The 26618-nt window shown below is 32.7% G+C and overlaps 1 protein-coding gene across 6 annotated transcripts; it reads left to right on the top strand.

The window, feature by feature from the left end:
- On the top strand, nt 1-25840 carry LOC128177250 (protein CEPU-1-like). Of its 6 annotated transcripts, none has more exons than XM_052843890.1 (10): nt 1-463; nt 12555-12664; nt 13994-14198; nt 16105-16257; nt 16807-16881; nt 18815-18883; nt 19785-19913; nt 20583-20870; nt 22110-22334; nt 24207-25840. In XM_052843890.1, exons 1-10 carry the CDS (start codon nt 394-396, stop codon nt 24335-24337), a joined length of 1455 nt encoding a protein of 484 aa, XP_052699850.1. In that variant the 5' UTR covers nt 1-393; the 3' UTR covers nt 24338-25840. The 6 variants fall into 6 exon arrangements, with proteins under 6 accessions (XP_052699850.1, XP_052699851.1, XP_052699849.1 ...); XM_052843891.1 differs by lacking the exon at nt 13994-14198 and adding an exon at nt 13715-13919 and having other exon boundaries at nt 22110-22268; XM_052843889.1 differs by lacking the exon at nt 13994-14198 and adding an exon at nt 13715-13919.
- Nucleotides 25841-26618: the final 778 nt, after the last annotated feature.

Genomic DNA, 26618 nt, shown 5'->3' with positions numbered 1-26618 from the left:
ACCGGCAATATACGCGCTCTCCGCGGAATCCGTGCTGTTGTGGAATCCCGGCTTTGCACGTGCTACATCTAGTGAAATGTGATTGCTGGTCATTACTGTATTGGAGTTTAACAAGACAACAAGGCGGTCAATAGCAGAAGACAGCAACACGACATATCCGGTGGATCAGCCACCTTACGGCCTCAAGATGGTCTATATCTGCTATGATATACAACCCTAAAAGAACTTCTGTGACTCTAGAGGAAAAAAAAAACTCTACAGCGTGTGTGGCGATTTTAATGCGTCAAAATTATGACTATATTCTTACATTATGAAAACTTTCTCATGACAGTGTTTAGTATGTGAGCAAAAAGAACAGGAAGAAGAAAACAATACTTATTTAGTGTTGTAACAATGGAGTTCTCTATAATACTGAGATTGACTGCACTGAATGCCTTATGTTTCCTAGGAATACTTAGCAAAGGTAGGTGTTTTTAAAAAATACTTTAAAAATAATCTTTATATTAATACATATTTTCATTTTTAATTTATATTTGTTTTCAATATTTGGTTTAATGGTATAGTAATTGAGTACGGTTTTTTTCTATCTCCCCAATATTTGACATTTTTGATCTATTCATTACTTTAGGATCACGAAGATTATATAGAGATTCAAATGACCAGATGTTCCGATTCTTGTCGGCATGAAATTTATTGCATCGAAAACGCTATGGAATTGGCTCTTATTTTAAAGCTTATATTAAAATTGTTCCTATCGTTTCTCCCTACCCATCCAATATAATGTCTATTCTGATATTATTTGACAGTAATTTTACCAGAAGCCCTCTCTGTTTGTTTTTAGTTATATATTTTTGGACTTTTATAGCAATTATTACCTTCACCCACAGATTTCATCCTAATATTATCCGAGATTTATCAGATAAATACTTAATGTCACATATAATGAATGATTGATCCGAGCGCTCTTTGTTCCGTAATGTTCAAATTATTCGTTCTAAATGATCACAATGTATTCTGATCAGAAAAAAACTGACAGATTTTATATTCAGAACTTAAAAGATTTTTAATAGCCTTTAATTTGTTGAGTAAAAATGAATTTTGAAATCGACTTTAACAAACATATGCATTTCAATGATGATGAAAAAAAACCCCAAACAAATTTACTGAATGGTTTGAACTCGAACTCTCTCTCTCTCTCTCTCTCTCTCTCTCTCTCTCTCTCTCATTTGTCTTGATGTAATATACGGGATGGTCAGAACCCCCCCCCCTCTCTCTCTCTCATTTAATTTTTTTTATTTAAAACTCATTTGTAAAGTGAAACTCAGCAAAAAATCTTGCATTCGTGAGGACAAAAACAAGTCAGCATCCAGGCTTTTACCGTTTCCTCGCGATACTTGATCTGGCTTGAATCTCTCGTTAATAACGAGCGCTTGGGTGAAGTTACATTCTACTGGGGACTATTCCGGAATCGCTGGATAGGTATTCAATATTAGTAAGCTTCTTCTGTGAAAAAAAAATATTAAAACACTGGTCGAAGAATAGAAATGAGAGTTTCCTACAATTTTGCAAATGGGAATATTAAATGTGCTTCAGGGTATCTCTTTCCAATCAATTAAGAGCTGAATTTAATTGCTTTACATGTATACCTATTCACTTATTAGCTAGATTGATAAGCGGATGGATTATGCTGGGCGGGTAAAGTTGCAAAGTATATAAAATTATATATATTTTCATCATTTAATCGTGTCCTTGCAGTAGCTGTCTCCCAATACTGATGATATAAAATTGTTTAAAGGCCCACGCCCTTTGCGTGTATTAGTCACTTAATGACCATATCGGGTGAAGTCCAACCATCTGGATTTCAGTGGTATATTTAGGGCCTGTTTCTGAAACACAGTTGTGTAGAGGTTTTGGTCAATGGCTTGTGATTAGCAATCAGAGCGCCATGGTTTGGCACCGGAATCAAATGAGACTGACCACTTCCTGAAAGCATTGGTTCGGCCTCTGCAGTTAGTGCTAGTGATCTATGAACGGTGTCCGGTAATCCGTTTATACAAAAAGTAGTGAATCAGCGTGCAGACCCTCTCCGCTTTTATGGATTTTTATTTACTTATAATCATCTATAAATTAAGCTAGTTTCGGTGCTTATTGCCGACATTTTTCTTATTTTTGCTCCTTGATTTGCCGCATTAAGGATCTTTGAGAACAGAAACCCAAATCTGTAATGATGTCTAGAGATCTTTCCTTTCTTCTGAAATGATTTACAGAGTCGCCAATTTTAGGAAATCAGACGTTTGATGGCACAAATATTAAAAGATGAAATAACAAAGGTTTAGTTTTCCCTTTTCTTTTCACCCTTGTTATAATTCTATAACTAAATTCAGAAGAATTTATTTTTAAAGCAATATATATACGCAGGTATTCAGCAACCAAACAGTTTCTTTATGAAATTAAACCAAAGCTGACCTTTTATTTTAGGGTTGCGATTTTATTACAAAAGTAAAAAAAAAATGAAATAATTTGTTTTGAAATTACAAAATTTAATATACATGTATTTCATAAATCCAGGAACAGCGACGCTCCGCTAACTATATTCCATGATATATGGAGCAGTGCTAGTTGATTCTAATAATGCGAGAAAAATTTAGACAATTTGAAACGAAACAGCTAAAATTGCTACAATAATCGCTGACATTCAAAAGTTAAGAGCATAAATAATTCACAGCCATCGGAAATGAAAGGAGCTTCGCTGTACATAGCTAATTTGTCAATTTTGTTATTATCACACATTTGTCACTCGGCCTTCCGAATATTTCAGGAAACCTACCTACTGCGCCAATTTACAAGACATAAATTTTTAACAAGCCAGAAACAATTTCGATGCACTTTCTTGTTATTTAATGCCTTTTTTTCGACCAAGAAGGTACGGAAACATGCCTGACAGAACACCTTTCCCAATATTCCTGATTTGTCGATTGTTTTTGATCATTTTACTGTCCGTTGCAGAATGAATATCTCCATGTTAAAAATTCATGTTCATTTTTTTAGTCAGAAAATTAATCCAAAGATTACGGAGTAAGTACTCAAGTGGATTATCATTGAGGTAAATGTCGTTTATCTCTGTAAACGCCAAGACTAAAGAAAAGAAGTTGCAGCAAATTGCTACAAACATCAATCTAAGTAACCTTATCGATTGCCTTTTCACTTTTCAAATAAAAATTGTGAGCTGAAAAAACAATTACTGCTTGAAGAATGTCCGATTTTTCTCTGCAAGTATGGCTGTGTTGGAGGTATAACTATAATAATTTGCGAGGTGCCAGAAACTGGTAATCGACCGGGGCGTTTAAAAAGAGATGTTTTGTTACGATTAGGGGTCTGAAATCCGCCGTTTTTACTTTCACCAATTTCCGAACTAGCACAACTGTCAATTACGGAGCTAATTTGACGACTATTGGAACATAAGCCTATTGTCATTCAATTACTTCTCTGTCAGTCCGCGTTGGATCTTTATCAGCGTTAAATTCCAATAGCCCAACGATCTTTTTTTTTTCTTTTTGAAATTTCTTCGACCGAAACAAGGCCATGGATTTTCTCTATTCGGAAAAGGCTACCCGGTTCTCTTTGAGCTTTCCCGCATGGTTCTTCTCGCTGCGAAGACGTTCTCATGCGATCGGTCTCTACTCATTGACTTTCAAAAATCGTTGAAGAGACCCTGGAATATTACTGATAAAACTAAGAAAAAACTCGTTCAATCATGACCAGAAATTTCTGTACACTGACAAACAGACACTAATTACTTGTTTCTACCCAATAGATTCTTATTATCTCTTTAGGATTCCGTTAAGGTGCTATTATAAGCCAGTTTCAATGGTTTTCCCGGAATTTTAAATACCCCCCATTGGGATACATTAGTTTTTCGAATGATATCCAAGTGTCTTTAGATTTTACAGGAAAATGAGCGACTCGATGTCCTTATAAAATTATCGAGCCTTGTTTGTTCAGACAGCGGAAGATAAAAAGATCAAGGAATTTTGCCAGGTGTGAAAATAATTGCGTGCTCTTCGTCTTCAAATTATCAAGTCGTATAATATCCTCAGGCGGTGTCGTGCACATTTTTTCCCTGCAGAAAAGGTGACCAAAACCACGGGGATTCTTGGAGTATATTGTCTGTTTTTGCGCTCACGCGCGAGGCTAATCCACTAATTTACACCTAATGCGTCGCACTACTTCGAGAAATCAATCGAAATTTAATAGACTTTTTTGGTGCTATTTCATGTGAAGAGATTGGAAAAATTCGATTCCTGTCCTTAATTTTGTTAACATTTTAATTATCTTGATAACAAAGAACTGTTAGTGTTTGCTCTTAATAGGATTTCTCTTCACAATATCTCTTTGCTTCGAATTCTCACTTTCAGCCACCAATCTAGATCTTTGATGAAGAAAACAATTATCGTTTGTTGTTTTGTCTGACAATATATCAGATTAGAAGAAGCCATTAGGACAAGGATTGGAAGAAGAACTGCAATGAAGATAAATAAACAAGATGATCTGAACGTCCGACATGGGTGAAGAAATCTACAATTTTATTTTCAAAAACAGTTGCTTCGAAGAATATTTTGAACGTAACATACATGTGTATGCAATTCAGATTTTAACGAAATCGTACGAAAAAGATGAAAATACAAGTAAACTCGTGGCTGAAAAAAATTTGAAGGCCTGATGGGACAAGTAAGTTTTTAATTTGGACCAGTGCTTTGTGAACCGCTTGCCCTTTGGACCATTCATTTCCAATGTTCTAGATGTCTTTTCCATAAAATTATTTCTATGCTGTGACTGTAAAATTCTTTAATCAGTCATCAGTAAAAATAATCTATATGAAAGTGTAAGTGACCAGTGAAAGTAAATATTTCTAGCCTTTGCCTCTAGTCATTTAGCAGTAAATTCATCACACATTTCAAGTTTTAGATTTAAGGTGAAATTTACAATGTCAGTTAACGCCTTTCACATTTTATTGCGTCAGATAAATTGCCTTTTCCTTATCAATGAGGAACACCACATGACAATCTGTCAGCATATATTATTTATTATGGAGTAAATCTTAGGTATTGACATATGTTGGTCCAATTTAAGGATTGATTGCGGGGGAAACCACTACACGAATCTACATGTATGATATCAAAGGTATCTTGAAATATTTGGCACCCTTTGCAGCGCAAAAACATGCAAAGCCAATTGGGAGTCGCAATAAACAATCTTTTTAGTTAGGCCAAAATACTTATAGAATGCGCATGCGTCAGGTTAAGGAAAAGTATGGTACCACTCACTTTTTTTTTTACATTGAACATGGTTATTGCAATCATTTTCTTAGAGCACATATTTTCTAATAAATTACGATGATAATGATATAATTATTGTATAATAATTAACTGCTTATTATACATCTTTGTCAATTATCATCGCATTGAAGATAAGAAAGGCAAAGTAAGGTGTACTGCTTTTTAAAATTACCAGTATTATTATTTCTAATATCCAATTCCTTGCGGCAGAATAATCATTTTTTGCCGTTGTTATACCATGCCTTTGTGATCATTTTTATTTCAGTCCACATCTACAAGTTATAATAATGATTTCTTACCTCTTCGCTTTCATTTATAGCAGTTTAGGGGCATTTATGAATTAACGTGAATTATGCACACTTCTACCCATATGCGCTCTATTGAGTGTTTTGAAGTACAGGACGCGATAAAGCAAATTGATTTCGGTGATTTTAAAACTTCTGTTATATATATGCATGTAGTAGAGAATATTATATTTTCTGTAGAAAGCAGTTTATAAACTACTAACGAAAGATTTTGGAAATAGTGTGACCAGTAATTAATTTACCTAAATTTGTACACTTTGAACGGACCAAAATGGAAAATTTAGGGGAAAAATTGTCGTGGGTTAAAAGAAAAAATCAGAAAAAGACATAACAACATCTCGCCCACGTTTGGTCTGTAAAAGATGAGTTCTGTGTAAAATGGGGGGAAAAAGCAAAAATATTTCGTGACGACAGCAAAACTTTTCATCAAATATCATATTATACGTTCGCCTCTCTAAAAGTAGAAAGCCTTGTAGTAGCGACTGTCCTGTAATTTGTGACGAGCGCTTAAAAATACCAAAGGCTGGGGATGAGAGTGCTGTCTTCTTTGGTTGCGTGTAGCCACCTCTGATTATACTATTTGGGCCTTCCTGAAATACGTCTTCATCGGATATTTGGTCAACCAGACCGATTTCTGGCCGGAACTTAACTGTGACAAATTAAGATCAAAACACCTACAGAAACTCTCTCCGACTAGTACTCGTATATAAAACCTTAATAAAAAACACGATCGTAGAAGAGTTGTAAAGAACATCGTTAATTGGTGTTTAATCGTAAATCGACATAATCTTCCGGGATTTTTTTTTTATTTGTTGGTTGATTTTGTTTAGTGTATGTGTAATAAAAGTACTCAAGGAACTGTTAACACGCTATGAAATGAAATTTTCATGAGCTTTATATAATAAAATTCATATTGACCGGCGTGGTGTCTTTCGGTACGTGTTGCGTGTGGGAAGCGTGTAAATACTGAGATAATATGATATCAGACATCTATAAGTATTCCTTCATTTTTCTTACAAAAACCCATCGATTTTTTTGTTTCATTTTAGCGGTTTTCTTTCTATATTCCTTCGTGACTCAACAGTGCATTACGCATCATCTAACAGAAACAAAAAGCCGACTGGTCGAGATTTGATAATTAGTTTAAATGACCTCCCCGAAAAATGGACGCGTACCATTCATTCTACTTAGCGTCTTTGTCTAATGTTTTATTCACGAAATCCTGGATGACATTTTCTCTTATATTTGACCATAAACTTGGCTAATGTACCCTGTAGACCGTTTCTTAAGACTGATTCTGGTGCTTTTGGCATTAATTCTGATCTGGCGTGTCTTCACACGATGTGTCTAATTTCTCTGTTTTTGGAATTGTTATTTAAGAAGGTTTGACAACCTAGACTGGCAATAGCCACGTAAATCATATTTGTTTCTCGTTGTTCATAACTTAATAATCCAAATGATGGGAAAATTTACTTAGCGTGCTGTTTTTATGCACAACATCATCACATGGATGTTCTTTTATTGCGAGAACTATTTCAACAGACCTTTGTGTCCGTGTTATAATTTCTCAAAAATCTACAGTTGTTTAACCTTTCCGTGAAAGTGTTTCTGCAAATTCTTGATATAATTTTTAAACTGTAAAATCTCTTAGTTTTCTGCCATAGGGGTTTATCATTTTATTTTATCCCTAGTTTTGATGTTGCAATTTGCTAATTGTTCATATTAATAAACTAATGTAATACTGTATGCAGTACTGTATTCACCCCGTGTTTTTTTTTCACTTTCAAACGATTTCGCTCCGTCTTGAACTCTCTCAGACACTGGATTTAATGATAGAAACTCTTTCTAATTAACACAGTCATTTTAAACTGTCTTGAATTCGCGCAGTTTTATATTCGCAAATTGACAACGAGGGTGAAAAGGAGAAAAATAAAACGGGGCGAATATATGTATACGTTAATAATATGTCAAGTTTAATTTTTTTGAATCTTGATTAAAGAAATAACAAAAAACAAACAAACAGACACCCATAAAAATCTTTAAATCTTCCAGAATACCAAGAAGAATACGGAAAAATTATATTTGATCTCAAAAATATACCTTTTTATAAGATTTATGACTTAGCATATAGACCAAAAGTCTGCAACATTTTATTGCAATAACCAAGTTTTCTGGACATCCATGCATGTAAACACGGCCTTTCTGGAGGTTCGTTAAATCATATCTACCGAGTGATTTCCACGTAGACTACATTTGACAGAACAAGACAGGGAAGCCCGTAATTGGGTTTACTATACCAAGGCATTGGAACAAGTTAGTCTCGGATTACCTGCTCTGTCGTAGATCTCTGACTCTGAGATTAGAAATCAGAGAAAAGATTGTTTATTAAAAGTAAAACCACCATGCTTCTGTTGCTGATGACGTAGACAAGGGTCTGCTGGGAAGGGATACACTGATCCGTAGTATACATTGTCAACTGATGCATGTGCTTACTAAGCAAGAACACTTACTTGAAGTCCATCGCTGTGAGATTCAAGGTCGCTGTCTTTTCTTGTGCATGTATACAGAGTTTCATCGATTTTGATCTATTGGTGCTCTCTTTAGTACTTAATGCTTTGTTTGGTATGTAAGATATCGAATAGTCTTTCTTGTAAAGTAAAAGAGTTTCGGGAAATAATATTAAGATGCTTAAATTATATTTCCTAATACATGCATTTGCCGTATTCCAATGAATCAAAAAGCTGTTCACAACGACGTTAAGTTGGCGATAGCAGCTTTGATTCAAACAAATAAAATTGATGTCTGGATCAACACGTAGTGGTATACTGTGTTTGTTTTAAAATGTCAGAATTTAAGGGAAAATCCACATCAGTTAATGATAAAAAGTCAATTTATTTTGAAATATCAGAGATTCTCAAAAACACCATACACATACTAGCAAAGTCAATAACATGCATTCAGAAAATACTATATCAGAACGTCGATCTTAAGACAAATCTCTGAGAGAAATTTGAGAGTTTTTTTTTATTTATGCATTCATCTTAAATGCCAGTTCTCCCCCCGTTACTTGACATGAATCACCGTGTTTTTTCTATCTTGTGGCCACCGAGTTCATCGGAATATTAATGATTCCTTATAATGATGCTATACTCCCTCATATCGGTATCTCGATCACAAAGGGTTGCCTGCATTAAGCCCTGAAATCTTAAACTCATCCAGTCCGCATTAACAATTTGCTTTGAATAAAAGACATCTGCATGAGCTGAATGCAGGAAGCTGATATCAGCTATCCCCTAGGTACCGAATCCTCCATTGATATGAAATGACTTCCTTAACTTTGCATTTAAAGAATTCTCTCGTGGGATGACTGCAGCCTAAATGCAAAGACACTGTGACTTTGACCCGACTTTGAATACCGGCAATATCAAAAGAAGATGACATCGAAGACATGACAAATGTCTTTTTAAAACCATGACTGTCGTTTTTCAGAATACTTTATTACTTTATGTATTTTGGGGGTTATTTTTCCAGTAAAGATTGTGGTCTTTTACAAGTTACCTGGTGGGAAAATAGAGACTTGGGTAATGTTTTGCAAAAATAAAATGTTGTCACGAAGTGTCTTCGATTTCAATTTCACAAGACAATTGTTGCAGAAGCGATGATGTTTGCAAACTGCAAAAACTAGATTGCTTTTGTCATGACACTATTCCCTTAAGACGGCTTGCTCTTTGAATGTCGTACACTAAAAGTGTTATTATATTTCGTCCCCGTTTAAAACCTAGCTAACGATCCACATGAGACAAAATTACTGAAGCAATTTTTTAAAACATCTACATCAATTTAGCCTCTTTAGTCCCATAAAATCGTTGAAAATGTAGGTGTTCTGTTAATGCAGTCCTCAAAAGTACTCATAGTGAGTGAAATACACATTTGATTCCCATTATGTATAACATAGACATCATGTGACCTGTGTCAGTATTTACGATAAAATCTCTCAACGCAGAGCATGGGTCATCGTAACCAATATTATTCAAAGTACAACATGTAACAATCATTCGCCATTATGTCGTTCTCCATCTGACATCAGGCTCAATGTGACGCTTGCGGGCGTCTTTAAAGCGTTTGATTCCCCGATGGTCGATAACAAGTTATGGAACATCCATAAAATGATCCCAATAACGTTGTCTGGATATTATCAACAATCCACGCGAGTATCCTCTGACTATTCTACTATACTTGTGTCATTTTATTGCATTAAGAACGATCAAGGGTTTCCAGCAAAAACACCTTACTATAGATCCGATAGATTACTATAGTAACCTTTCCGAGGTTTTGACCGGAAATGTTATTACGGGATTATTTTGTTTTGCTGTAGATATCACTAATTACAGTACAAAAATACCCACTGGAGCTCGATACATTGCGATGATACGTTGATCAAAGAATGATGGTTTTGTTCTAAATGCTGCACACAGTTATGTGGGGAAATTTCAGTTTGTAAAAGGTCCGGATTCTTTTCCATGTAGTTACGTTATGAATACACTGCATTTGACTTTTTACAATGTCAACTTCAGACGCACACAAATGATAAAAAAAAACACGTTGTGTAAGCTTAGTATTATTCATTTTGTAGAGTAATTCAAATAAAAAATATTCATTAGTATTTTATATCTTCTTCAAAAAGTTATTTTTGAGAGGTTCAAGGATTATGTTTACTCAGGGTTTGAGATTTCAACAAATATTTCTATAAAGTTAAATAACTTATAAGTAAATAATGTTTTAAAAACACAAAAAATGTTAATAACAAATATGGATATTGATATTCATATTTGGTTTATATAAGGAAGATGTGCAATGACAAGGATAGATTTACATTGAAACAGAGAAAATTCTAACTGATTTATTTTCTATAACTGTTTTTCTTGAATTTGTTTTCGAGGCTAGCAATATAATAGCAAAACGTAAGTTTCAGTGTGTTTTGTGGTATCACGTTAAATATTTAAAATGGTTGTATTATCATGTGTGTAATTTCATATCACTGACTGGCACTAGGAAAAATATTTAAAAATACACAAAATAAACTTTCCTTAAAATTCCATCATTGACCTTGTATGGTTTTAATACCGACAAATTACAGATATTGTAAGTAGTTAAAGGCATTCAATAATTTGGAGCTTCTAGTAGTAAGTTTTTCTTTTTGTAATACTGGATTAAAAATGGGTTGAATTTACAAAATTGATAGAGGAATTAAGTAATAAGTTAATTTCAAACTTTAATGTTTAAAAAAATTATTGCTAAATTAATTAATCTCCCGTATTTCACCATTCCCACCCACCAATTTGTTTTATTTTTTATTATGATTTTAAAATAAAGATAACCTTGGTATTGGTGGACATTTAATTTTTGACGATTTTTTTCGATAAACATTCAGAGGGCACTAGCATAAAAAGTAGGCCATACATCGAGTTATTTGAATAGCACCACTATAGTAGGGCAACAATGTACAATAAATTGTTTTACGTTCCTAATAGTGAAATTTTTGAGCCCCTGAGTAATCCTAATCCTTAACATACATCAGCAAGGAAATCCTATTTGGCATATCGGAGTACTCCTCGACAAATTGTGGTGGTTTGAGAAGCATATGTTTCACCATTATAATACTTTAGAGCTTATTCTTGAATACCTTAATATTTTGTTAATGGAAACCCTTCCTCAAGTCTATCTAATAAACGTAGGTGATTTTGCATTTTATTAGATATGACAATGCAATTTAATTTTACGTTTGATGACCAATTTTTAAAATTATACCATAATAAAAATTTTGATATGTTGCTATTATATTAGAGGTAGGTATGCCGTATCTGATCTAAAATATTTTAATCCGATATAAAATCGAGTGCACATATAAACTGTTATAGATATCAAAACTTTTCACCAACTCTGAAAAAAGAACCTACCAAATGCCAAAGTAATGATATTCTGACCATATTTACTTGCATAAATCCTTGTATTTCTTGTTATGAACGAAACATTACGTTTACACTTTTGCACATACGTGTAATTACATGTGGCATGCATTACAATATCTGGGGTTTTACTCGTATTTTTTTTTTTGGCCTTACTACATGTAACTTCTATTGTATTGTTTGATATTATTCAACACATTTGCTTCTATCTTGTCATATGACCACTTTTTTGTTTAATAAAAAAAAAGAATCACGTGACCAATTAAGGTTGAGACAAAAACTTTGATTTTTTGTTCCGATCGAAAACAAATATTTTGAAACATAAATTATTTGTAACAAGATTAAGCTTAAATTGATGATGTAATGCAGTTTGATACTAAAAAATTCATTGCATATCTATGAAATACAAGTCATGATGTGATTTCTAGTTTAAGAATCTTAAGTTTCCATTCTACCAAATGCGTTTAATCAGTAGGGGCCAAGTTTAATTGTCACTTTTAAAGAAGACTCGTACACAATATATTTTATGAGATTTAGATGGATTGCTATGATAATCCTAGTATATCAATTATTAAAAAGAAACGCTAACCCTGGCCTGGGGGCCATAAAAGTTAGACGAGCTCACTTTTGATCTCAGTCTCACTTTTACCAAAGGAATGTATTGTGGAAAAGTGAGACTGAGATCAAAAGTGAGCCTGTCTAACTTTTATGGCCCCCAGGCCAGAATTGCACTGATTCTCAAGCTGTATTTTTTTTTTAACTATGGCAGTAATTACAAAAAAAACCATGACAACTTTGTCGTAGATTTTTAAGTGCTACTCCACGGTATTTTACACAAAAAAAAAATCAACATGACAATTCTTGAACATTTACTTCCACCCGGTAAACGCAAAATTTACAACATGACGGCAAATCTTGAACCGGACAATGTTTTTTTTTCTCTCCAGATATCATGGCGCTGGAGCCCAGCTTTGATGTCCCGATCGTCAACATCACTGTAGTGGCCGGAAAGACGGCTGTCCTCCCGTGTTCCATCGACTCCCTGGGGGACTTTAAGGTCAGTCATATATACAGCTACATGTAAAATAGTTATTTACATTGCTTCTTCTGCAGAGTGGAATGTAAAAGTTGCATATTCAACATTTTCTTTCAATTTTAATGACTTGAACAATTGTACAATTTCATCTAAGTTGAAATTTAAAAGGTCTTTATTATATATACCTCATTGATTTGATAACATATCAAAGATTTTTCAGCATTGTTCCAGGTTTTAGTTATGATATACAAGTGTTTTGAGTATATTCACAACGACTTTAATTAAGACACCCACTGGATAAATGCAATTCATGACGCTCCTTTTGCAAACTGTGAATAGCAGGGTTTTTTGTAATTTAGAAAAACACTTTGTAGAAAAAAATGCATGTCGCACAAACTCCTCTGCCATATCGCTTTTCATAACAGAAATTCAGTTAAGGGGAATTAATACTTCAATTAGTGAAATTGTCTCCAAATAAAAGCCCTGTTGTCAGAAAAACGCGAAATTGAGATGAGAAGTTATGAAAAAAATTATTTTAAGCCAAGCATGTTAATGCATGATTTCTGTTCCAGCGTGTAAATTATTCGTCCTCAGAAGCCACATTTTAGAGAGTGCTAAAAGTGACACAGAAAAATCGTGTTATCGACTGCAAGTGAAATTTACAACCAACATCTGCCTATGAATATGAAACTGATACATCTGATACATGCAAGGACTGCTCATGTATGGCTGCCCAGTAATGCCAATGTCTGAAACAATGGCATTTTATATTTAAACAGTCTTAGTCAGTCTACTAATTTTGTTAAAACTGTGTCTATTTCAGGATTACCATCATGGCAAATTGAGATCAATATCATAATTTAATATGACAAAAGTGGATAATTCATTTAGAGATTAAAGATTTTAAAACATTAAGTTATTAAATAATTTTTCTAGCGTACACAAGTTGGTAATGGTCATTGTTTTTGGCAGGATGGACGGGTAGGGGGGGGGGGGATTGCGGAGAAAGAGTGTGATATGGATAGATTTTAATGTCTATATAAAGATATTATGACCATTATGATGTTGCAGGTGGTGTGGACGGATCAGTTTTCTACGTTGCTGACATTAGGTGAAAAACGAATTATAGACGACGAACGCATGGTTTTAGACCGTCCACACACAAAAGACTGGAATCTTTTACTCCATGACGTCAAATACGACGACAGAGGGCGCTATACCTGTCAAATAAATACAATGCCAATCAAAACTAAAACCATAGAACTGATTGTTTTAGGTACGGTATTCAGTTCTACTTTTTTCATTTTTTTAACCTTTCTCATTACCATATGACGTCATCTCTATTTTTAGGTAGTATGGACCGATCGCTGGTCCACTTTGCTGACTTATGGGGACCGTCGAATCATCAACGATGAACGAATATCTGTAGAAAGGCCCCGTTTGAGGGACTGGAATTTACTTATTCGTGATGTACAATATAGTGACCAGGGCAATTTTGTATGTCAGATCAACACACTACCCATAAAAACAAATTCAGTCCTCCTCAACGTGTTGGGTAAGACTGTGTGTAACACTGCCCCCCACGATCCAGTAGAGCTAACAGTGTGTAAATTATCAAGTGAGGTCATGACAACGTCATTAAATTTTTTTCAGAAAAAAATCATTTGACATTTCAAAAGGAGGTTTCAATTATATTGTTTAATGCTGTTTTTTTTTTTTTGAATTCCTGATTCCTAAATTTTTAATGAAATATTATATCAAATTACATCTTTTGCATCACAGTATTGCAAATACATTAATGAGAAAATTATTTTTAAAATGTGTTATGATCATTATAATCAAAGTATTTTTTTCTAAGTAATCTGAATTTTTTTTAAAAGAAAGTAATTTGCACACTGTCTAGAGGCCCCGCCCTTCACTAACTGTCTGTTGTGTCCTGCACACCGATTGGATACCACTCTATAAAGAACCGCCCAAATCACACCCATAGCTTTAACCTCTGACGCAAGTCCTCAAACTCTCTCTTCTCTGAAGCTTGGCGCACATTACGTCACTGTTACGTCACTGTTACTAACCATATAGAAATAGAGATCACATTAACTCAGGAACCACACGACTCGACCTAGATTTAGTGATTTTAACAGAGTGATGTTTTCAACTTTTCTTGTAGCTAGTTTATCTTCACGACCAGACCAACTATTGACGTCACTTGGATATGTGTATTTTTAAACATCTAACACAAAATGAGCTTTGCAGTTGCTTTTGCGTGCGCTGGTTTCATGTGCTTTTAATTAACCTTTTCTTTTGAATAACACGTTTATTAACACAGATTGATGCAGATTTCTTTTCTTTTTCTTAAGAAGAAGAAGCATCTTAGTTTAAAGCAACAGTATTGTGATATGATATACATGTATTTTGATATAATGCACAAGAAATATAAGTAGGCTTTTGAAAAAAAAATATCATTCTTTTATAGATTCCATACAATCATATTAACTATATTTGATGAAGATATTTTAAATATAAGGAACCAATATCTATTTTGCAATTTTATTGGTCAAATTTTATATCAACTGAGTATACATTAAGTCTGCTTGACTTTACGTTTACAGAATACTGTTGCTTTTTGCCTTTGCGGTTTTTTTAATAAAGCAAAAGGTTGTTGCTGATTGCGTTTCTTTTTATTTGTTTTGCCAAATCATGGGAAAGTTTCCGATAACTGTTACTATTGAAAGCCTCATGTTGGTTTCCTACGGTTTGGTAAATGAAATCAAACAGTTAACATAAATGTAGACAACAGCTTTACGAGAAAAGTATTCATTCTTTTGATGGATATATGTATGAAAACAAAGAAAAAACTGTACATCAATACAATTCTGCATTACTTTGTCTTCTTTTATCACTTTACAAGTATATTCAAAATATTCTTTATGTAATATATTTTTGTTTTTGAATACTCATAGCACCAACTGAATGATTGTTCTTATTCAGAATGAGTAAAAAACAACGAAGACCAACTTTCTACATTTATGTTATCGTATATATGACATCATTATTATAGATGACGTGTTTTGATGAATGGTGTCATCTCAAAATACCTTTTTTTAAGTCATCGAAAATTGCTTATCGAGCAAGCTGAACTGGCGTTGCGTCATCATAGCTCATTGCAATGAATACTTGTACTACGGATAATTTGGAATTTCTTTACAGGATTCATTAACTTTACTTATTATATTACTTATGCTACTTATTCTACTACTGAATATTATATTTAAATCTTTGAAATCGATATTCATAGAATAAGAAATATTCAACCTGATTTCAACAAATTAAACAAAACATGAATTATCAAATTTTCCTATTTTGATATATTTTAACCGTAAATAATAGAATGCATATTCTACTTTGACCTCAGTATTTTAAACAAATATTGTAACAAGATATAATTATCTGATATTTAGTTCCACCCACAATATTGGACACCTCTAGCAATGACCTAACAGCCAAAGAAGGTGACACCGTAACCTTGACCTGCAACGTCAGTGGTGTACCAAAGCCAACGGTCCAGTGGTTCAGGAAACCACACGCCGACAGTAGGGACCAGCATAAAGAAAGTAAGTCATGACGTCATGATGACGTTTCTACACTACGAAACCAAAATACTATATATTACAGTATAAGTAGTAGTTGAATTATAGACATCGATGGGATTAATCACCGCTTGAGAGCTGCACTCGCTATAATATTGTTAGAAGAGATATTTCCCATTTTCGTTTTCACCATAATGTTGTTTCATAGGCTTTGCAACATAGAAGTTTGAAGTAGAAGTCAATATTTATTGTCAATTTTATTCTATTATTTATCAATAATATAACTGAGACAAAAGGTTTTAAACTTATGCTCATTTAATTTGTTCTATTTTCATCCATACATGAGAAAAATTATTTGATTATGCATATAACTTTTGTTTAATTTCCCCGTTTCCAAATATTGCACCAAATATTTTTAATCAAATGCACTTGTATATTAAGAAACTTATTTTTTTGTTACCAGTATATATAATAATTCATGCCTTTCAAGTTGCAAACAGTTCAAACAAAGTTGTACCCTGAGGATCGATGTGAATTCTTTGCACTTAGATTACTTTACACATTTGTAACTAGGAGTGAAGACGAGTGAAGGTCACTATGGTAACCGGCTGTCAGATGACCACTGCTTATACACAGTCAGTCATCGAGGTACATGTCTATGTCAGATGCGTGCGCATGCCTATTCCAGTAGTAGACTGATTGTGGATTTTTATAGAAAGAAAATATTTAAGTGTTTAATTGGAATTTCGTTTTCGAACAGTCATTGTATACTAGTACATAAAATCGTGTAGAGCCATTTGTTATTCACTTCAATGAATACGAACTATTGCGAAAATCCCAGCCACATGTACATTGATTGTTTTAATTAATATTTTTTTCACAAAAAATAGATACAAAATTATGATATCATAATAAAATACGGAAAACTAATTCCTTGTGAAAGGAAAAGAAAACATTTTGAAAATTTTACCCAAATGCAAAACAAAAATTGCGATCGTTCGTATTCAAAGATGAAAGTTAGTCTTTTTGGTTCTTTTAAACAGGAAAGAAATCCACAGTAATCTATTACTTGTCTTCTGCTTTACACATCCTCATCGTTCTCTCACAAACTAGTATTAGAACCTGCCCCTAATACAATAATTATATATTAAACAAATAGTTTTAGATAGTTTATAGAAAGTATAGATATTTTTATAATAAAGAAAGTTTTTTCCCCTCAATTTATCACATACTATACTAACATTTGATATTCATATCATAATCCAAATTCAAAATTTGACACACAATAAATTGTACTCATCTGCAATGGTTTCGTAACCCTTATTAATTTCACTTATTTCCAAATATCCTCACTGCAGTATTATTAAACTTTTGAACTAACTAACACTTTTTTGGCACAATTAATTATTGTTAAAGAACTTCTTGTATATATTACAAAACAATCTATTAAACGCTATTTCTTTTTGCCCAATGTTAATCAAGAATTATGCAATGATATAATTATGTATTTGTTGTAAAGTATATTAATCTTACTTATTGTATGATACTATTTTATTGTGCAATGCAATGCAAAATTAATATATCATAAATTTCATTTCATTAATCATATCATTATGTTAAATAATGTCCTGAAAAACTTGAAAATGTATTTTTATAAAAAAATAATAATTTTGTAACAAAATACATGTACACAAAAAGTAAAACATGTGAAGTATTGTATTTTTATAAAATTAATCCGACAAAAAGAAATATGAATTTTACCACGAGATAGTAACTGAATAAAAGCATTTTAACTTTGATATAGTTAACGTATAATACCATTTGCATTTATATTTTCATTAAAAAGATTTTTTTTAAAAACCATTCATAACGGCAATTACATGTGTGTATATATATATATATATATATATATATATATATATATATATATATATAATTATTGTACTTAAAAATCGAATTTAACATATATCATAAAAAAAATTATATAAATAGCCTTAAAAAAATATTTTAAGCTGTCTACAAAAATGTGAATAAAATTTAAATAAAATCCGAAAGCTTAATTTCAGTAAATAACAAAAACTTGTCAAAGACATTAAGATGTAAGGATTTCGTACAAATAAATAGTTTGTGGTTAAAAAAAAATCCTATATAAGATTTTTTTAAGTTGATTTTTGGGATAATTTGTTGACTTTCTAGTCTCTCTAATTCCCAATTGAGCGTCAGTTTAGTTATACATATTTGACACCATCAAAATATCAATCACTCCTACTGGCAAAATGAAAAAAGGTTAATACAATAAACATATGAAGATAATTTCTGTTAGAAACGCATAACTTTTGTTAAACTAATATTTAAATCATTTTAATTTTAAAATGTAAAAAATAAAAGAGAAACACTTATATTGAATTCATTTTCAAATCATTTTATTTAGAAAAGTAAAAGAAAAATTTAAAAAAAAATAGGAATAAATGGTTATGAAGTCTGAGGTCAAAACAGTAGTCGTGACTTACATTCTCACTACACCAAGAACTATCAGAGTTTTTATCACGTGATTTGATTATCTATCATGTTTTTGTTACAGTGTATGACGTAGAATTGACTTCCGTCCCGATAGCCACTGTTATCGGGCATGATCCGGTGGTAAATAATGGTACACTCTCTACTTCCTGTTTTTATGGAGTGTGGTTTCAGCACGATTTGCTTTCACTTCCGTCTTTCTCTCTAGTGTTTGGTCGTTTTTCGACCAGATCCGTCGTTCTTCTCTGTATCACTCTTGTCTGCTGTTATATGCTTTAACGTGCTATATGTGAGAAAATTACAAATTTTATCTTAAATTCAAAACATTGGAATTCATTTCAAGTAAAAATGCAAATTTTATGCAATGATACAAAAACACTTGATCAATGCTTTCAGTATTATTTTAATTTTTTACTCGTCCCTTAAGTCAAGTGTATCTTTTTGATTTCAAATATAAATTAAAAAGACCAAAACACCTAATATATTTATCATTTTTTGTATGTGTGATTTGCATTTCCTCCTTTGTACGTGGCTTTTGGTTTTGGTTTTCTGGTTTTTCTGTTTATTTTTTTCAACCAACCTTTTTACATGAAACGAAAATGGGAAAGGTACACAAAAATTGCCACAGGGCCCGTAAGAGCTGTCATAAAGGTTGTCATATCTCATTTTCAAACAAAATGTTGTATTTAACCATGCATTGTAACTGTACTATAGCCATTCGCTTCTCTGCCTTCATAATCATGTACATGTATAAAGATCTGTTGTAATCAACGCCTTAACAATAAAATATTGTTTCTGCAGATGCAATAAATATATATTTTGCTGTGCAAAGAAATTCATTGCTAGTATCCATTACTCATTGGCAAAAAAAACCCAAAAACATAAAAGAGTCAAAGAAAGCAGTTTTTAAAAATCATTTTTTACCATCTTCATGAATTTGTACAAAACTTTCCTTTCACCATTATTGAAAACGTAAGGTATACCAATATATTGCAGGGTAACCATTCTTTTTGACATATTGTTGTTTTCTGTAGGGGTGGGCATTAACGGCGAAACCCTTATTATTCACAACATCACGCGATACTGTGACGGGATTTACGAGTGTGTGGCGTTCAACGATGTTCCTCCCGCCGTCAACCGGGTCATCAGTGTGATGGTGGAATGTGAGTACCGCACATGACACACTCGCAACCTCTCGGGCCTTTCCGACAGTTAAAAAATAAATCACACTTCTGGTGTCTTTCCGAGTGTTGGAGAATCATGACACTGTACGCCTTTCCGACCGTTGAAAAAACCATATCAAATTCTTCACGTATGACTCCAAGACACATCCCTCTTTGAAATTAAAATTGATATCATTATGTCGAATATATTATTGTAATCTATCTTATAATGACATTGAAGATTAACTTCATTAAGTTCAACAATATCACCTTATTGAAAAATACTAGTGGTCTGTTCTATTGAGCCTTATATTCTTGAAACTGGTTATGTCAGATCCATTTTCTGTAAGAATTACACATTTGGTGATGTAAATACATTTGATGTGTTTCAACTAAGCTGTAATCTGCTGGGAAGGCCCATGAAGTCGCAATTACCACACGTCCTCTTCATTAATTTTTATTTTTTGAATATTTTAAGGAATGACATTGATAACCACGACCTTGATTACATTTATTTTCAACGATTGTCACGACAGACAAGCCTGTAGGCGTGTGTAACGTCAAATACGCTTAACGTACATTTATTTTCCCCAACGTTTTGACGTTGGGTGAAAAATTACACATTTGTGATGCTTATCAATTTTTGTTTTGTTTTGTGGCTTTTTAAAGTTCCGCCAGAGGTGTGGCTCGTCAACCAGAAACTGGGACAGTATGTGGGTAAAGAAACAATTCTGGAGTGTAAGGTCACAGCCTTCCCTCAGGCTGTGTCTATCTGGAAATTCCAGAATCAAGATCTTTTCAATTCGTTCAAACATCGCATCGATGTGTACCAGGACAGGGGGCACATGCTAACTCTCAGTCTGCGACTCCCGAACGTGACACGAGAGGACTTTGGACAGTACTCCTGTTACGCTAGCAACAGCTTTGGTATGGACGAGGAAACGATGATCTTATATGGTAAGACACTGAGTATTAATGCACTGAAAGGGTAACTTAAAGTTGTTGTTGTTACCTATTTGGTAGTAAAAGTAATACTAGATCCTTCTATGGTAAAACATTAATTTACAAATATTATTTCGAATGTGTTTCGATCTTGTTACTTGAAAAGACGTAATTAAGGTTCTTAGACGGTAGAGCATTTCGGAATTTTTGTTTATGAACTTTGTTTAAGCCTTAGTGATTAACTAAAGAGTGCAAAGCAACATAATGTTTAAAGCTGCTTGGTCCGATTTCATATCAATTTTTATGCACGCTTTTAAACGATGGCTATGCTTAGTATATGTGTAATAAAAGACATTGCAGTAGTTTTACCCGTCAATTATGCCAAATTTCAATGAAGAAAAATACGTACAAAATATGCTAACAAAACAAACGACATTAAAAGGTTATTTCGCCTCATGTTGAATTTTACCCCTGACGACGAGACGGGTATAGTTGTATTACGAATTTGAAATCGCCTTAAATAAAGGTCGAAATGATCAGACAAATTACAAATAAACATGTGTACATTTTGTTCGCTAACATTTCTAAAGTCTGCTTTCTTTACAATCGATGCATAGCATGCGGGTTGAATAACCCCAATCATTCGGGGGACGAAACCAAGGGGTTTCCTTTCTAAACATTCCCGTGATGCATTTTGGTTTGGTTTTTCGTTTGCCCAAAGAGAAATTATTTTTATTTACTTTGAATATTTCTAACTTTGAAAGGAGACTGATTCTGCTGGTGTAAATAGGAGAAAGTCCATAACTTTTTAAGATAAATGATTTGTATGAAAAAAAAATTGATACTGTAATTACAAGAAAATCGGACCAAGCAGCTTTAAACAAATTTTTATAATGCAACTCGATTTAGTAAACATTGTTTCTAATAAATTGATATCCATAAAGTAGTTTCCAACGAAAAAAAAAGTTTAACACGATTAGATATTTTTATTTTCATCTTATTAAATCAAAGTTGTTTACAGTTTATCATCTCATTTTATGAAAATATTAATGTTCACCAGGAAAAAATTTAAAATAATTTTGTTTATTGGTTTTATCAAATATCTCTACATGTATTTTTTATTTGTTTTTGTTTTTGTTTTTTTTTTTTGGGGGGGGGGGGGGTGGTAGGTTTTTTTTTTTTTTTTTTTTGGGGGGGGGGGGGGGGTAATTCATATGATGGCAAACTCGTGTAAACTTGGAACATCTTTTCCAGAGTATTTCCCACCTACAACCCTCACACCGGCTGTCACTGCAACGGCAATTCCAAGACACACAACCACAATAAACAAGAGGAACAGACTCTTCAAATCGACCATATATAACGAGAATGAGCTGATTCCTTACAACCGAACCCTGAACGGCCATAATCCCGGTAATGACTCATATAGCGACGGACAACAGTTGGAAATTAGGTGTAGCGGCGCAATTGTTAGAATTTGTACGTGAAATAAAGGCATGATTTTAGAGGGTTTCGGCGCATGTCTCTGATGTCACTTCCTTTCTTTCACTTCAACTACTCAATTTAAAAAAATATTAGGGATCCTTTCATTTTGTTAATTATTGCTCGTCTATATAACGTTAATAAATTATTCGATTTTAAATTTAAGATGTATGAAAGCGATGCGATTTTTATAAATGAATTATCCAGATATGAAAACGTTGGGTTTGGGACTGTGGTTATGATTCCTTATTTTACTTTATTTTTTGTTTTTAATGAATTACCTTTTTTGAACAATTTATATTGTATTATTATTACAATGGTCAAACTTCAATGGTGAATAAGTTTGCGAAGTAAAATGAATAAAACGAACAAGAGTAAATTTAGTCTATTAGAGAGAGAGAGAGAGAGAGAGAGAGAGAGAGAGAGAGAGAGAGAGAGAGAGAGAGAGTGAGAGTTACAAACCTTTCAGTTCTTAAAGCACATATTCTTAATTAGATTTTTAATGTTAATAAAAAGATTCATTTTTTGAAAAAGAAATTAAAAAATGTCTAACGTGTAATGAAAAAAAACATGCATGACATATCTTAAGGATTTTTGGTAGTGAGAATTGCTTTAAATCGCATCTTTAAGATGACTAAAAATACTTACTGAATCTCAATTGTTTCACCTCTTGGCTCGGTTAAACTACGTGTATTGAATAATTTCTATATCGCATTAAAGTAGCTCCATACTCGTAAAATTCTCTGAGGAAAGTTGAAAAACCGAACTGATTTCGACTTAATAGACTTAAATGTCATCAATTGTTAGAAAAAATATACATGTCATCGCACTTTTTGAAATGCCAGATAAACATAAACTAAAGCATATTTTAGCATTAGAAAAATGTATTTTTTTTTTGTTAAGGTCAGACGACACGTTCCTCAATTTTAGATAACTTTTTCCAGGAATTTGTTAATGGTTTACTACTACTTTGACAAGCTTTCTTGCAAAAAATTAGGGTACCTTACCAGGCATTTCTGCAGAATACTAGAGTATGCAATATCCTATATAATCTTCTTGAAAACACACTTGAATTGCTGATAGAAAAATAAATACATCTACAGCACAGCGAAATTCACTATATTAGAACAATATCTCCACCGGGGCGAGGATTTGAACTCACAACCTCTAGAACCTATACGCTTTTGGCAGTGAGCGGCCACGGTTCTCACCACTCGACCATCTCGACATATAACCAAATCCAAGTAAATTTTGATCATTTTTTAAAGTAATTATAAAATTAATATTTTTTATCGGAATTCTTTATAACGAGGAGATACAAAAAAAAATTTTGAGGAACGTGTCGTCTGACCTTAAAAGTAAAATCTTGTAGGCAGAAATTTGTTTTTCTTGATTAATTTTAATGTCAACTTTATCAGAAAACTAAAATTACAAAAATATTTGAAAATTAATCGTTGGAATAAGAAAAACTATAGCATTTAGACATAAAACTGAGAGAAAAGTCAGAAAACGAGTTATTTCCCCTTTGCAAAGATAAAATATATAAAAATTTGGAAATTTAGTATAAAATTAAGTGCGAAAATATCTTGAACCTATTAATAATTCTAATTACATCCATGTGATTATATTCACATAAAATAAATAAAACTATCTTGCACAATTTTTAAAGAATTCAAAGTTTTACAAAAAAGTGTGACAGTACAGAACACTGGATCTACTTTAAGTTAAAATACGCCAAATTTGCTCTTTGTATGGGGGTATAAAAAAGACAACATAGCCACGATAGTACGTCTTGCCTCGTTAAAATAAAAAAAAAGTTTCATATATTATTTTCAACTTGTTGAATACTGGTTTCTTTCTTTTGGACAGGTGCCCCTTACTCCGGGAGGCAAGGATACAATACTGGTCAGACAAAAAGTTATCACGTGGGACTTCTGATATTTTCCTCGATCCTTTCCTCCATCTATTTGTTTGATATTTCTTGTTTTATGATGTTATGAAAGAGTGCCGTTCGTATTAGAGCCTAGCAGTATTATTTTTATCAATTGTTTCTGTAGATTGTATGATTTTTTTATGTTTGACAGTTATACGTTGATACTGTATTTAAAACCATTTTTGAAATAATGATAGCTTTAAGAATGCATGTCATCTTGCGAAATGCAATCGATTATTTAATGGTATTTGTCATAATGTTTGAATTTTTGTTTACTTAATTCCTTTTGATGTCATTTACATCAAATCAAACAATAAAATTCCGAATACTGTTTAGCAAATCGATTCAATGGTGCAACATTGTTACGGAAAGACAATTTGCAAAAGTTACCTGTTTTGATTCAGACAATCGCATCTTCTTGGGTCTTCCAAGCAAATACAGCACCATATCCAAACATTGGAAATATTCGAGAAGTTGCAAATAAGACTAGCGCGCTTTGTATTTATTGAGTGTACATTTGCCCCTGAAAGAATTTCTAATTGAATAGCTAAATAGTCAAACGATAATGTTTTGTGTGCATCATTAATCTAGTTAGACGTCATTAAATTTGAATCCACCTCCTCCAAGATATATTCGACAGTTCGAATTCGACAGTTTGAAACTGGTATGCGGTTTCAGTTCTGATATTGCATATTGACTTGTAAAGTTATCTATTTGAAGACTATCTGCCTTAATATTTCAAAAATATAGTTATGGCTGATTTCATGAACTTATGCCGAATTAGATAAACATCATGTCATATTAATTCTACATATAACAGCACGTAAGGTACATCACATCCTTTTCAGCCATTCGCTAATTGTCTACAAATATCATAGTACCTCTGGTTATAATTTGATTTTTCCCAAGAGAAGTTGGTTTCCCAAGATCTTAACAAATAGGCTAGGAAATCGGTTTGGGAGCAAAATTTAGTAAATTTATAAAAGTTTGATGGGAAGGAAGTTGTAATTGTTACCGGAACATTTTTTCCATAAGAGGATCAAAAGTTGAAATAAGAGTTTGAGCTTTGAGAAATTTACATACAATTTAATCATCAGTTGTCGCTTGAACGATCTTTTGTGTGTGGATACTTTCATTTTACTCATTAAAGAATGAGTTAGGATATGGAAAAAAAAACAGCACTTGATTTTAATTATATGATGTGAAGGCATGAAAAATTGTTCATTCGTCATCAGACTTTGTAAATACTTATAATTTTTTTAAGAAAACGGGGAGAAAAATTTTAATATGAAATATATTTCACATTCAGACCATGCCAAAATTCCCTACACATGCATTATCACCAGGTTGTGGTTGCCCTGCAGTAGATAGTTGGACATTTGACACATCACTCTGACTTTTTATTGTGCTACTGTTTTTTTAATCATACATGTATATGTTTGTAGTTGTTTTATATACTATGTCTTGCTATTGACCGAGGCTATACTTACAAAAAGTAGAAATCAGCAGTAAAGTGTGGAAAAAATCATTCATTTCGGTTTCTTATGCCAATAAACTTATTTTTATAAAGTGTTTGAATTTTCATTTCGTAAACTGTGCCGTTGTGTTGATCGCAAATTAGAGAAGTGTAGCTAAAATGTTTACTTTGTCGTCTATCATGGTATTGCGGTTTATATGGGCATGGATTTTCTTTAAGTTTTAAAAGAATATTTTTAAAATGAGGTTTGGTTGTCAAAAAAAAACTAACCACAAAAAATCTTATGACTAAGATAAAAATTTCACAACCCCTGTAGGTTTTCGTTTAATAGAGATATTCATTTTTTTTTTCTAAAATATTATTAACAATATTATCAAAAATAAAATTAAAAAAAGAGTTTTTGTGATATTTTACAGCGTAGATACTTTAAAAAAAAAAGGAAAATATTGTCTTTAGTCGTAAGATTTTTTGTGAAAAGGTTTCACAATCGCGAATCTTTTTCACATCCCATATATCAACCCTCGACCAATATCAGACTGATATTTGAGTCTCCGGTGGATATGGGTTGTGATACATATTTAGACATATATTGTTATTTTTATGATTTATTTGAATTAATGAAAATTTGTTATTATTTCCGTGTGGAAAAAATGTACAAGATTGTTTTCCCTATCTCAATTCCTTTTCACAATCACGAATTTTTCTCCTTTTCACAAAAAATCTTACGACTTGCATATAAGACAATAGTTTCCCTTTTTCAAAAAGTATCTACGCTGTAAAATATCACAAAAACTCTTATTTTAATTTTACTTTTGACAATATTGTAAATAATAGCGAGCGCGGCTCGCCGGCGCGCAGCGCCGGCGCGAAG

Source organism: Crassostrea angulata, chromosome 3, assembly GCF_025612915.1.
Source record: "Crassostrea angulata isolate pt1a10 chromosome 3, ASM2561291v2, whole genome shotgun sequence".
Lineage (NCBI taxonomy): Eukaryota > Metazoa > Mollusca > Bivalvia > Ostreida > Ostreidae > Magallana > Magallana angulata.
Note: the sequence above shows the minus strand (reverse complement) of the source record. Positions and strands in the feature narration are given on the sequence as shown.

Bases quoted from the DNA above. Each gene is read 5' to 3' on its own strand.
- LOC128177250 (XM_052843890.1), top strand. From the start codon at position 394: ATGGAGTTCTCTATAATACTGAGATTGACTGCACTGAATGCCTTATGT. The intron at 464-12,554 runs GTAGGTGTTTTT...TTTTCTCTCCAG, and splicing joins CCTAGGAATACTTAGCAAAG to ATATCATGGCGCTGGAGCCC. The intron at 18,884-19,784 runs GTACACTCTCTA...TGTTTTCTGTAG, and splicing joins TGATCCGGTGGTAAATAATG to GGGTGGGCATTAACGGCGAA.